At 37.7% G+C, this 12,480-nt stretch overlaps 1 protein-coding gene across 3 annotated transcripts in view; it reads left to right on the forward strand.

The window, feature by feature from the left end:
• npl (N-acetylneuraminate pyruvate lyase (dihydrodipicolinate synthase)) overlaps positions 1–12,480 on the forward strand; it is a 46,114-nt gene that overhangs the window by 23,694 nt on the left and 9,940 nt on the right. For 2 of the 3 annotated variants that reach the window (XM_069938195.1, XM_069938196.1), the window contains exons 6-10: positions 1,812–1,887; positions 6,269–6,361; positions 6,455–6,600; positions 10,168–10,214; positions 11,759–11,843. In XM_069938195.1, coding sequence (XP_069794296.1) covers positions 1,812–1,887; positions 6,269–6,361; positions 6,455–6,600; positions 10,168–10,214; positions 11,759–11,843 — 447 coding nt within the window. The remainder of the gene's footprint in view (positions 1–1,811; positions 1,888–6,268; positions 6,362–6,454; positions 6,601–10,167; positions 10,215–11,758; positions 11,844–12,480) is intronic. The other variant, XM_069938197.1, reaches the window with a different exon arrangement.

A 12,480-nucleotide genomic window follows, 5' to 3' on the forward strand; every position in this document is an offset into this window, starting at 1 on the left:
CACAGTATAAGAATTGCCTGCAACCAGTGAACTTGGAGGAATGTTCTTCTTGGATACCAGGTTGATTGATGCCCTTTTGAAGCAGGTGTGAAGATCTGACTGCCACAATGAGAGGTTGAAAATGTCTGTGAACACTCAGCTAGTTAGTTGGCTCAGATTTTCAGAACCCTGCCGGGTGCACTGACAGGGCTTGATATCTTGTAAGGGTTCACCTTCTTGAATGATGTTCTGACTTCACCCTCAGAGACAGATGTCACAGGGATTCTAGTAGGCAGATAATGTGGAAATATCACAATACAGATAGTTTTCTATGAAGACAACTCTCCACCCCTCCATAATGAGAGGATTTTCTGTGTATTTTCATTGTCATTTTCAATAATTGATCAATCAAAACCATTTGTTAGTTCCAAGGAAGTCATATGAACAAAAATCAATGCACAATGGATAATTGTAAATAACTGGCAAAATCAGTAGAGTTGTAAAATAATATAAAAAGTACTGGAGAATAAAGTTAAGCAATCTTTGCATTCTTGAGCAAATATGTTTTAAAAATACATGAACAACAAAAATTGGGTATCATCTGCTATTGCTGGAAATGTGAAGTAAAGGAAATGCTCAGCAGATGAGGCAGCATCTGTGGAAAGAGAAACAGTTAACATTTCAGACTGTGGAGCCTTCATCTGAACTGAGAAAGTTTGTTTTAAGTTGAAGAAAGGACAAGAGGAATATCTTGTTGGATAAGGCCAGAAGTTCATGGAGCCATTTGGTTCAAAGATTAAGGGTAAAAAGAAAAGTTCAAATGAAGTTTGAAATGTAAGATGGCTCAATAAACTGGAGTGATTTTGGTAAATGACTTCATCCAATCAGAGATGCTCTTTATCTCTCTCTCTCAACCTTTTTGCAACTTAAAATATATCATTTTTAGGGGTATTCAGCCTGAAACATTAGCACTGTTTTATTTTTCCACAGAAGCGATCTGATTCTCATTGTTCCACAGAAGTTGGTTTTAAATGTATCTTGTTCATTCAAGAATGGTGATTTCTGATTGATAAAATCTTAGGATGAAAATTGTTTTTATTTTCCTTTATAACTTCTTCCTCTTTAATATTCAAATTTATTGATAATCTTTCCACTTGGGGGAAGCAAAAAGTGAAAGTAGAACCATTTATCATTCCAAAAATGTGCTTTTTATAGAAGTTTCATATCTTTTGAATATTCAGGATTACAGGGCACTTTTAGTAATTTTGCATAATATTGAAGCTATCATGATCTTAAGTAGTGGCAATAAAAGCTGAAACTTTTGCCCTGAATTGCCCTGAAGTGATGAATTGTCAATAGTTTCAATGTCTTTATTTATAGTTATGTTTGATTAATCAAAATAAACTGTAATTGTATACAGTAGTATTCTAGAAATGGCATTGTACCAAATTGATGAACTTTGCAATTTCTCCAATCAGTATGTCCATGGCAACACTTCCAAAATTACATAGTAATTTCCTTATATTAAGAATGGAAGGAGAGTGACTTTTACCAATCAAAGACAACTCTAGATACGCTAAACTGTATCAAATGTTTTATTAAATAAAAGATTATAATAAGTGACTCTAAAAGTTAGTAAATATTAACAGATTTAACTCTAATAAAATATGAGCTAAATACTATTCTGGGGAAGGGCTCCTTTCCTTATTACTTTGGCTGAGATTAAATATTTGGTTCTGATATATTTAGTCTTTGAAATGTATTTAATTTTACAGTCTGAATTTATATATGAAAGAAATTGAACAAATTTATTCTTTTTTTTGTTGTTTCAGGCAGAGCATGCTGCCAAATGCAAAGCTTCTGGGATAGCAGTTATTTCGCCATTTTTCTTCAAGCCTCAGAGTACAGGTTTTGTATTGTTATTCCCTACTGAAATGACACTGGACCACACATTTTTTCAAAAGGTTTGCTGCCTGGGGGAAAGAAAGGGGAATATGATAGACAACTTCAAGATGAAAATAAAGATAATTTCAGATTTGCTGTATCACATATGAAGTTGGAGAAATACAAGATTAACTTTTATTGAATTTAATCTGCTTAATCTCATAATGATGCTGACACATTGCATTTGTTCAACTGCACATGTTGCACAACGAAAGTGAGGAGCCCAGGGTTTGTCTTGGTCACCAATTTTACAACCAAGGTAGAGCTCATAGGCTTTTTTAATAAGTGCAGTCATGCTGTGTCTTTGAGCCTTTAGGGTGTACTGTGATAGAGTATTTAGAGGTGGCTTGGGAGGAATTGTTAGAGCTGCTTGCACACACACATTTTAAAGCACAGAATATTTGCAGGACTTTTGCCCAATTCTTGTTGCAGGAGGCAACAAAGTATTAACAACAGCTTGCCTGGGAGAGCATGTGATCTTTGCAGGCAGAGAGAGAAGAGTTTTGCTCTCAGAGAGGGAGGGTGTGAAACAGAGAGAGAGGAGACAGAAATCAGTTTCTAAAGGACAAGCTGGCAAACTTTGGAAGGCTGCCTGGTCAACGGAGAAGTCTGGCGGTCTGAAAGGTGACCTGAAAGAAAGAGGATCATCTGGAGAACCCTGAAGGGGGCAAGTTTCATCAGCAAGACTGATTGAGAAGGAATCAGTTGTGGATGTTCTGGAAAAGGAATCTCTCTCTGAAAACCAGCAAGAACCCTCCTGAGTGGTAACCATTTGACTGTTAAGCACCTAAGACTGGTGAACTTTTTTAATGCTAACAAGAATTGCCTGCAACCAGTGAGATTGGACTGTGATCCAAAGAACTTTTCTAATCTTAAATATACATTACACACACCTGCACTTAGTATTAGAGGGGGAATTAAGTAGTTAGATTAAGTAAGTAGGATAAGTAATAAGTTAAAGTTTAATTCTGTTTTCTTGTTCAAATATAATTATAAACAACTTTTGTGTTGTGCATATCTATTGCTGCTGGTTTTTGGGGTCCTTTGGACTCTGTAACAGTACTCACCACAAATGTAACAGAATGTATTGCAGCTGTTGTGACATTGATGAGACATTTCTGCTGCATTGCATTTTCCTGACGACAGTAAATGTTATTGTTAAGTACACTTGCTCTTTCTTCTCTTTGGCTTGGCTTCGCGGACGAAGATTTATGGAGGGGGTAAATGTTCACGTCAGCTGCAGGCTCGTTTGTGGCTGACAAGTCCGATGCGGGACAGGCAGACACGGTTGCAGCGGCTGCAGGGGAAAATTGGTTGGTTGGGGTTGGGTGTTGGGTTTTTCCTCCTTTGCCTTTTGTCAGTGAGGTGGGCTCTGCGGTCTTCTTCAAAGGAGGTTGCTGCCCGCCAAACTGTGAGGCGCCAAGATGCACGGTTTGAGGCGATATCAGCCCACTGGCGGTGGTCAATGTGGCAGGCACCAAGAGATTTCTTTAGGCAGTCCTTGTACCTCTTCTTTGGTGCACCTCTGTCACGGTGGCCAGTGGAGAGCTCGCCATATAACACGATCTTGGGAAGGCGATGGTCCTCCATTCTGGAGACGTGACCCACCCAGCGCAGCTGGATCTTCAGCAGCGTGGACTCGATGCTGTCGACCTCTGCCATCTCGAGTACTTCGACGTTAGGGATGAAAGCGCTCCAATGAATGTTGAGGAGACAACGCTGGTGGAAGCTGGTGGTGCTATGCTATTACCTGAAGAACGTGCACCAACATGCATTTACTCTACATCTTTCCTGGCTAAGCATGCCCAGGCCTACAACATTTGCATACTCTGACTACATGTCCAGGTATGCTTGGACTGGCCAAAATAGCTTGCTTTATGGGCAATATACTAGTAGAAATATGACAGGATATAACAAAAAATAGGTTATATCTAAAAGACGGTACATGATAGAAAACTTTTAAGGTGATTTTTGTAATCAGCAGCCCAAAATCCATAAAATACACCCAGAAGTTTTCAGGAAGCAAAATCTTAGTTGTCCAGTGTCAGTTTCAAATATAGAATGCAAATTTGCGTAATAAATTGGACCCACAATCACCAGTTGGTATTTCACTGGTAGTTTGTTAGAGGAGGAAATTGCTGTACTTCCAGCTGGAAATGATCCCAATGTGATGTCATAGTGCAAGGTGTCAATTCCAGGCAGGAACTTGCGCTCATTGTTCTCATCGTGGCAGCTCTTGTCTGGTGGCAGCACGGTGTGGTGCCCAGAGAGCTTATTCAGGTCCAGTTAATTAAGGGGGGGGGGGGGGGGGTCGTGGGGAAACAGTGTTCAATGACTTGTTCTTTCTCTAACTCAAGTTTCTCTCGTACTTTTTCATGTGACATCACACTCACTCAATTCGCCTGATTTCGTGTTTGCCCCTCCCATGATCTGTTTGCTTGTCTCTTTTTCTCTTTCACTCATGTTTGTGCTTATGTATTTTGGTTTCTAGATCATTTTATTTTGGATTTGTTGCCCATTTTGCATGGTAGGATGAGACCATATCTTCAGATTATTAGTTGACGCTTCTGGATACCATCAAGAAAATTAACCACTAGTATCAGATCCTATTATGTCATCAACCTTGGAATAAACTGCGCATTAGATTTTGTCAGTAAGCATCAGGATGATAGATGAACTGAGCATGATGCAAGTTAGGATTCAGGTAGAAGGATATTGAATAATCTCCTTCCTGTTTACTGCAAGTGAAACAAGGAAGGATAGCCAGAAATTCCTTGGGATAGTAACACACACAATTAACAAAAGCATTGAGAAAATGCCAATAGCAGTTGAGGTGTGTAAAGAGTGCACATAAGTGATTTTATTTGGGTTTGAGTAGGCAGTCTTATTAGTTGCATGGATGTATTGTCTGAAGCAGGAGGAAGCTAGAATACCAAAATTGTCAGTGGTTTGGGTTCATTGACAGACGTTTGCCTTCGGAAGGGGTGGAACCAGAAGCAAGGAAAGCGATCCTGCAACTAGGATAGAAGGTGCACTTTTCAGTCAATATTTAATAAGAGAAAACTTGTTATATCAAACAAAAAATGTGATGACCAGTGGCGGTGAGCTGAAATTGGCCTTCACTGTAGAGCTGAAAACATACGCTATGAAAATGATGAGGAACAGTGTACAATAAGGGGTGAAGGGTAGATTCTAGGGTACACAAAAAGTTGACGATTCAGACAAGGGAAGGAAGCCATTGGCAATAACTCTGATTACTAATTGAGGAGAAAGAAATGGGACTGGAAAATGTGGTTCCATCCACCTGGATGGAATGTATTGGTACTGAAGGAGAATGGTCTGATCAATCCTATTAAAAGTCGCAGATATTGAGAAGGTTAAGAAAGGGTACATTTCTTTCATTATAATTATAAAGGTGATCTTTATTAGTAATATTTTGGTACTGGCCAGGATGGAAACCTGAGTAGTTCAGCTAACTGAGCATGGGTTGGTAAAGTCACAATATGTTCAAGGATTTAGAAGAAAAGTAGATAAGAGATGGGACTTGCAAAAAATTAATTGTTTTCTACGGATGGTTGATGATTTTGAGGATAATATTTTGAGGGAGAGAATCAGCTAAAGTATGGGCCAGGGAGGGAGGCTGGGTGGTCAGTTGTTCATTGGAATCTGGATGAAGAAAGCCAGATGTGAGTTCACTGGACGTGGTGAATCTGCAGAGGAACGAGAGGAGATGGGTGTAAAATTCTAGATGCCTCTTTGCTTCCAGGTTTGTAAGAAATTTTAACAGTTTGGCACCTGAATTGTGCATTATACATGATGCTATTTCTAGATTACTTTGAAATTTTTCTCATCATTTGGGATTGTCAAAATTAAATTTTCTTGAAATAAATGCAAATATTTCAAAACAATTAATTTTAAGAGGGAATTACCTCAGGTCTGTTTATTTTGATTATGAAAGTCTCTAAATGATTTTCTGCAAATGTAGCTAATGGGAAAAAAATAAGGTATTTTTGATCAGCTCCAAGAAACATCAATTTTCCCTATTAATGCATTCTGCAAAATGTCAGCCTTTCAGGAACATGCAAATATTATCCTCTGAATTAAATGATTAAAAAAAAAATTCCCACGCTTTATATCCTGATTCTTTTGCCGCAGCAGGGATTCCATAATTGTTTTTAATGAACCCTGAACAACAACTTGTGAAATCCACCAATCATGAACATTTTATTTATTTAATGTTTTTACATTTTATCATCACAGAATTTACATAAAAATTATATTTGAAATGCAGTGCTTTTCATCTTGAAGATTTAAAGCAAGTAGACAAATGTAATTGTTATTTCAGATGCCTTGGTGGAATATCTAAAGGAAGTTGCATCAGCTGCTCCTGACATCCCTTTCTATTATTATCACCTTCCTGAAATAACTGGAGTATCTTGTAAGTATTGAACTATACAGCTGAGACTCTCACCTCTCATAATCTCTAATATTTAATGGAACTAATATCTAATGGAATTTTCATACCTTGCAGTAAATGTTGTGGAACTGCTTGATGGGATTGAAAAGAAGATTCCAACATTCCAGGGATTGAAGTTCACCAGCAGTGATTTGTTGGACTTTGGCCAGTGCATTAACAAATACAAGGATAAGTTTGATCTGCTATATGGAAAAGATGAGGTGTGCAAGTTTTGATGTTTTATAACTATTTGCATATCATTCACAATTGCATCAGTCAATTTGCATTTATTGGAATAATGATAGGAAATTTGGTGGAATAAAAGAGTAAGATACCCATATCCTTACCAAAAGATGAAGAGAAATGAAAATCAATGTCAAATTAATGTTGCACTTTGAAGACCTCAACAAGTGAACTTGTCCATTTGTTGCAATCAATCAATTCATTTTCAAAAGTGATTTTACTTTTTCTTTGCTGGTTGTACATTCTTGTCTTTCACACCTGATTAATATACTTGGTTTGAAAGATAATGGAAGATGAAACATTCCATCTACATGAGCTTGTCCAAATTTAATGACAATGTTTAGTGTCATGCATTGTATAATGTACATGTGCATCAAAATTCTTAATTGCTACAATCGAATACAATAGTACCCATTAACATAACATAACAATTACAGCACGGAAACAGGCCATTAGGCCCTTCTAGTCCGCACCGAACCAAACACCCCTTTCTAGTCCCACCTCCCTGCACAATGCCCATAACCCTCCATTGACTCAATACAAAACAATAGATAATGAATATTCACTGTTACCAAAGTGCAAGAAAAAATGTCATTTCACATTAGTGTGGACAGTTCTTTTGTAGTGTTGGAGCAGTTTGTGAATCCATTGCAAAGAAACTGTTCCTTTTTTTGAATATTTTATTTATGATTTTCCAAACTTAAACTCAAACAATTATCAACAATATCAGTGTCAATGTTAACAGTATCAGCATCGACTATAATTTACAATTATCCATTTCGTACAGTTTTCTGCAGAATTCAAGCTCTGCAGAGTTCTCCCTCCCACCCCAACCAAAGACACTCACAACAAAGGCGTTAAACATATATCGGGATTTTTGTGGGTTTGTCATGGCACAGCAGTCAGAGCTCAGGCTACTTTCTTTTCTTGACTTCGCCTGGTTGGGATGAGATGAACCTTCCCCCCCAGCGGTTGAGGAGTAGACTGGGAAGGCAGGACAGTGAGACATGGCGGTCCACCTATAATCGTGCTCCTATGGAATTTAAGTATGGCTGCCAAATTTTTTTGAAAGTATCATATTTTTTCCTTAAGTTGTAAGTGATCTTCTGCCAGGGGAACACAGCTTCGCATTTCCTTGTTCCAGCACGCACTGCTCAGGCAGGAGTCAGATTTCCAGGTAACTGCTATACACTTCCTGGCCACAGTCAATGCGATCATTACAAATTGAATTTGGAATTTGGACAGCTTTATTGTAAATCTTATGTCCATTATATTTCCCAACAGGAACAACTGAGGGTCTGGCAGGAATTCTTTGCCTATAATTTTTCCTAGGACTTGACCTCGTTTCACCCAAAAGGGCCTCACCTGGTACATGTCCAGGTTGCATGCACAAAGATTCCTGTCTCAATACACAACTGAAACATTGATCTGATAATTCTGGTTTAGATCTGTTCAATTTTTGTGGCGTAAGGTACAGCTGATGAAGAAAATTGTATTGCACCAGCCTGTACCGCATGTTGATGGATGCAGTCATGCTGGTCCGACATAGTTCTTGAACCGAGAGGTGCTGGTCTTCAAGCTTCTGTATTATAATTCTTCAAGATTCTTTCATTGTCATGTCATAAAACATGTAATATATATGAAATTGCATTTAGTCTGCTGTAAGGCAGACAAAGATTCGCCATCAGCAGAAATTGACTGGTAGCCCTTGCAGTTAGAGAAAAAAAAACAAAGGAGAACCACCCCCCCACCCCCATACATAGTCACTGTGTGCCCGTGGATTTTCTTCCAGTGCTCCTGTAGCCTCTGCAGCAGACTTCAGTCCAAACTATCAGCAATCTGAGCTCCTGATCCAAAGCTCCGATGCAGTCAGGAAGCCTTCAGCACTCAAGGCCCCTCGGGAGCCCTTCCCACCCTTGGCACCCTCTTGCATCCAAATTCCAATAACTGGTACCCCTTCAGCCAGTCTTTGGCAGTCCGCAGCCTGGTGTGAGTTCTTTGACCACAAGCCACCAGCAAACCGCGTGGGTTCCTCACCTCGAGTCATCAAGAGCCCACTGCCTGTGTGTTCTTCAGCCACAGAACCCCTTACTGACACTGCCATGGTCACTGTCCTGGAAAGTTGTCTCCTCTGCTTTTCCTTCTCAAATGGGGGGCTAGTCTCCCCATCTTCTGGTGCCAGTTCTTTGCTTCCCCGAAGTCTGTAAACCCTGGAGGCTGCTACCAAAATCAGACACCATCATCTTGGGCCCAAGCCCCGTGATCGCAGATTTTTAAAATAAAACACTGTCAGTGGTTGGACTGGGCAGTAGAACCCTGCCGAGGAATGCTATGTCTCCTCTTTCCGTTCTCTGTCGGTCTTCACCAGCGACAGAGCTGCCTTAACAATAACTCCAGCAGCAGCACCATTTTTTTCTGTATTGTATATAAGTATTAATCTTATTCCCTTAATAAATAAATGAGGAACCAGCCATCAAAAGTTTTTAATAAGCTTTTTATTGAAAGCTTCAGATTGAGGTTTTGTTAAATAATGCAAAATTCTTACTCCACTCGGAGGAATAAAAAAAACCATTCTGATTTAATTTGGTTAATCTTTCGATGTGTGCATCCTTTAGCTTTTTAATTCACACATTTCTTGGGTATTTTTGAGTTCTGTGTAGATTTGTTATATTTTCCCTTTGATGAGGACTGTTTGATTGCCTCTCATTTTCCATTTGATTCTCTTTGTGCTGACTATTGGAACTTTATGCTCAAATAGAAATACACTAAAGAGGTAGTTTAACTCAAAAGCCTAAAAGTGCCAAACCATACCCATACCTGTGAATGAAGCTGGTAAAAGGCCAAAAGTATTTTCACCCTAAGAATTACAGGCACTTAAGGGCATGTGAAAGTAATAAATCTGCATAGAACATGAATTAAACTCCAATTTGATAACAGTCCAGTTTTGAGTGCCTCTCTAAAGAAAAAAAATGTAATCTAGGGACTATATTGTATTGATTTAACAATATGACAATGACGATAAGCTCTAATGATAAAAGAGGTCCAGATTTGTCCACTGTCATGGAAATGTTTTAGTGATCACTTAAAGATTTCTTTTATCTAAATTTATTTACTAATTTCTCCCTTAAAAATGTTCTATTTTTGATTGATTTTGCAAGATCAAATATCTTGCCTCAGTATTCATCTGACAGCCATAATGGTTATGCAGAACAAGAGTGACCAAGCTGTGTTTTTTACATGGCTTTAACAAAACTAAATGATGATGAGAAGATGCTGATTTTTATTTCTGATATTATTTTGAATGTATAATGCTTTGCTACCATTCATAGACTGATGATATGATTTGGGAAAAATTAATAAAAGCATTAGAAATGGTCCAAACGAAACTTGAGGCCCATAACTCCAAATAAGAGAAAACACCAAGTCAGAAATACAAATGTTATCAGTTTGATCGGATTCCATGGTTCCCTTCTAGCTGATGGGCTGCAATTTGGACACATCTGATAGTTTAGAATTGCTATATAACTAAAGGTTTTGTTCTCCAGCTACTCTTGCCTGCATTGACATTGGGAGCGACTGGAGCTGTTGGCAGGTAACCCTTCAAGATTTCCTTCTTAATTTCTGCAAATATTTTCAAGGTGATTATTCAATGTATGAAATTGTTTGATTCCGATCATCAGTGTAGCTCTAGATTTATGGGAATGGATATACTTTTTTATTCTCAGGATCTGGGAATGACACCATGGATTTTGGGACTATAATTCTGTAATCTAAATTGCATCTTAAAAACCATAAACCCTCTAATTGCAGGAGCATATCAGGATTTAAAAAAAAATATGTATTACTCCTTTATGTTTTATTCCTTTTGATATTGCTACCTATTGGCATATATCCTTTTTCATCCCAATATCTGGATTTGTTTGTCAATGTTTGAAATGTGAAGCTGAAGAACTACAGTACTTTGCTCTCAGAAGAAGGAAGCAAAATGCTTTATTTGATATGACTGGAGGTCTCTTTTCGACTGCAGAGGCAATTTAGTGCAGGTGATGATTGGAGTAGGACTGAGGTCTCATAGAAAGATGTAACAGTGCCCTTTTCAACGACTATTTGAAAATTTTAAAATCATAAAGAATCATTACTTTGAGGTTTTTTAATGTGTGCTCATGTGGTCAGGTCTATTGCTTCTAGGTGATGTTTACAATAAAATACAAACTTGGCTTGAGGCTCCTCCCAATGGAAACAAGCCGATGTTTCTCAGAGCTAAGATCCTTCTGTGTTGTTTGGAGCACCCTGATGTAGTCAAAATGTTTGCTGTCCATGAAATTAATTTTAAAAGGAAAAATAATCAATTGACTAAGCAGAAGTGCAAGTCTCAAAAAGGTGGCATTTCTGAGACACAAAAGAATTCTGAAAAAAATATTTAAAGAATAAAACAGAAAAATATTTTTACTTTTAAAGATGCATGAAATAATTCACATCCTAACAGGAATTTTTTTTAAAAATCCTACGAAGATTTGAATATTTAAAAAATAATAACTTACTGTATCTGGCCAGGTTGGATTTTATAGTGCAAAATGCAAGTTTACTTCATTTAATTCAAGTTCTTCCTTGAAAAGGAGCAGTTTTTTCTTTCCTTTGTGGATGTTTACTCTCTCACCCCTACTCTGTACACTGTGGCCTAAGCACCTTCTCTCCAAAATACGTGCATATGTTCGCTCAGTTTGAGTGGTTATTGATGTTGCCTTACTGATAGCAATACATTGCTTATTCATGAACCAATAAATATGCCCAAAAATGCACTGTATTTCACAAACTATTGCCAATTCCAATTTTAAGTAAGTGCCTTAAGTAAAAGTTTCAGTTATCTTTATTTTGCTGTTATTCAGTGATCTTTTCATGAATCTGTAACAGAAGGTTTCAGTGAGATACTTAGAAAGCAGTGTCTTTGGTTGTTTTTCATTAATATTATCTGGGTTTCTGATTTCAGAAAAGTTTCTAAATCCTGAAGTAACAATAAATGAGGAACCAGCCATCAAAAGTTTTTAATAAGCTCTTTATTGAAAGCTTCAGATTTAAGTTTTGTTAAATAATGCAAAATTCTTATACTACTAATTCTCGTACACCATTTTATTTCAGCACGTACAATTACATTGGAAATTTGTATAAAAGGATGCTGACTGATGTTGAGAGAAGAGACTACAACTTGGCCAAGGAGCAGCAGGTAAATCAATTTTCTCCATTCAACCTTTACTTCCAGTAACACAAGTTTGCTTTAACACAGAGTAGATGTCCAGTGAAGGGCTGTTAAAGAAATATTAAAAGAGTAAAGAGGCAAAACTGCAGCCAATCTTGGGTCGCTGGTGCTGTAATAGCATTGCACTAAAGCTACACTAACAGTGCAAGGACTAATTAAAACCTTGTTTAGTCCCCAGCTGGAGTGTTATTGGTTTTTTTGGTCACTGTATTTAGGAAAAAATATATTGGCCTTGGAAAGAGTGTAGTGTAGATAATCAGAATGATTCTTGAACTCCAATAATTGTGTTATAAATAGAGATTACACAAACAAATTCTCTTAAAGGTTATTTAATTGATTTTTTTTTCTGAGATGTTAAGATATAGTATAAAGAAGGGAGAAGTTGCAAGAATAATAGCAGGGGTTTTAAGTTTGAAAATTTTGACTGCAACTACCATATTGCTTTGGGCTTGGATGAATTTCATTTAAGTGTTTTCAGGAAAGTTTTCTCAAAACAATATGAAGCTGGCCCAACTAGAGAAAAGACAATGCTCAACCATTTCTTGAGAAATGGGCTGGCCAAGTGATAAGTGTCAGTAGGTGAGAAGTTTGGGAGTGGTGACTA

This window comes from Narcine bancroftii, chromosome 5 (assembly GCF_036971445.1).
Source record: "Narcine bancroftii isolate sNarBan1 chromosome 5, sNarBan1.hap1, whole genome shotgun sequence".
NCBI classification, from domain to species: domain Eukaryota; kingdom Metazoa; phylum Chordata; class Chondrichthyes; order Torpediniformes; family Narcinidae; genus Narcine; species Narcine bancroftii.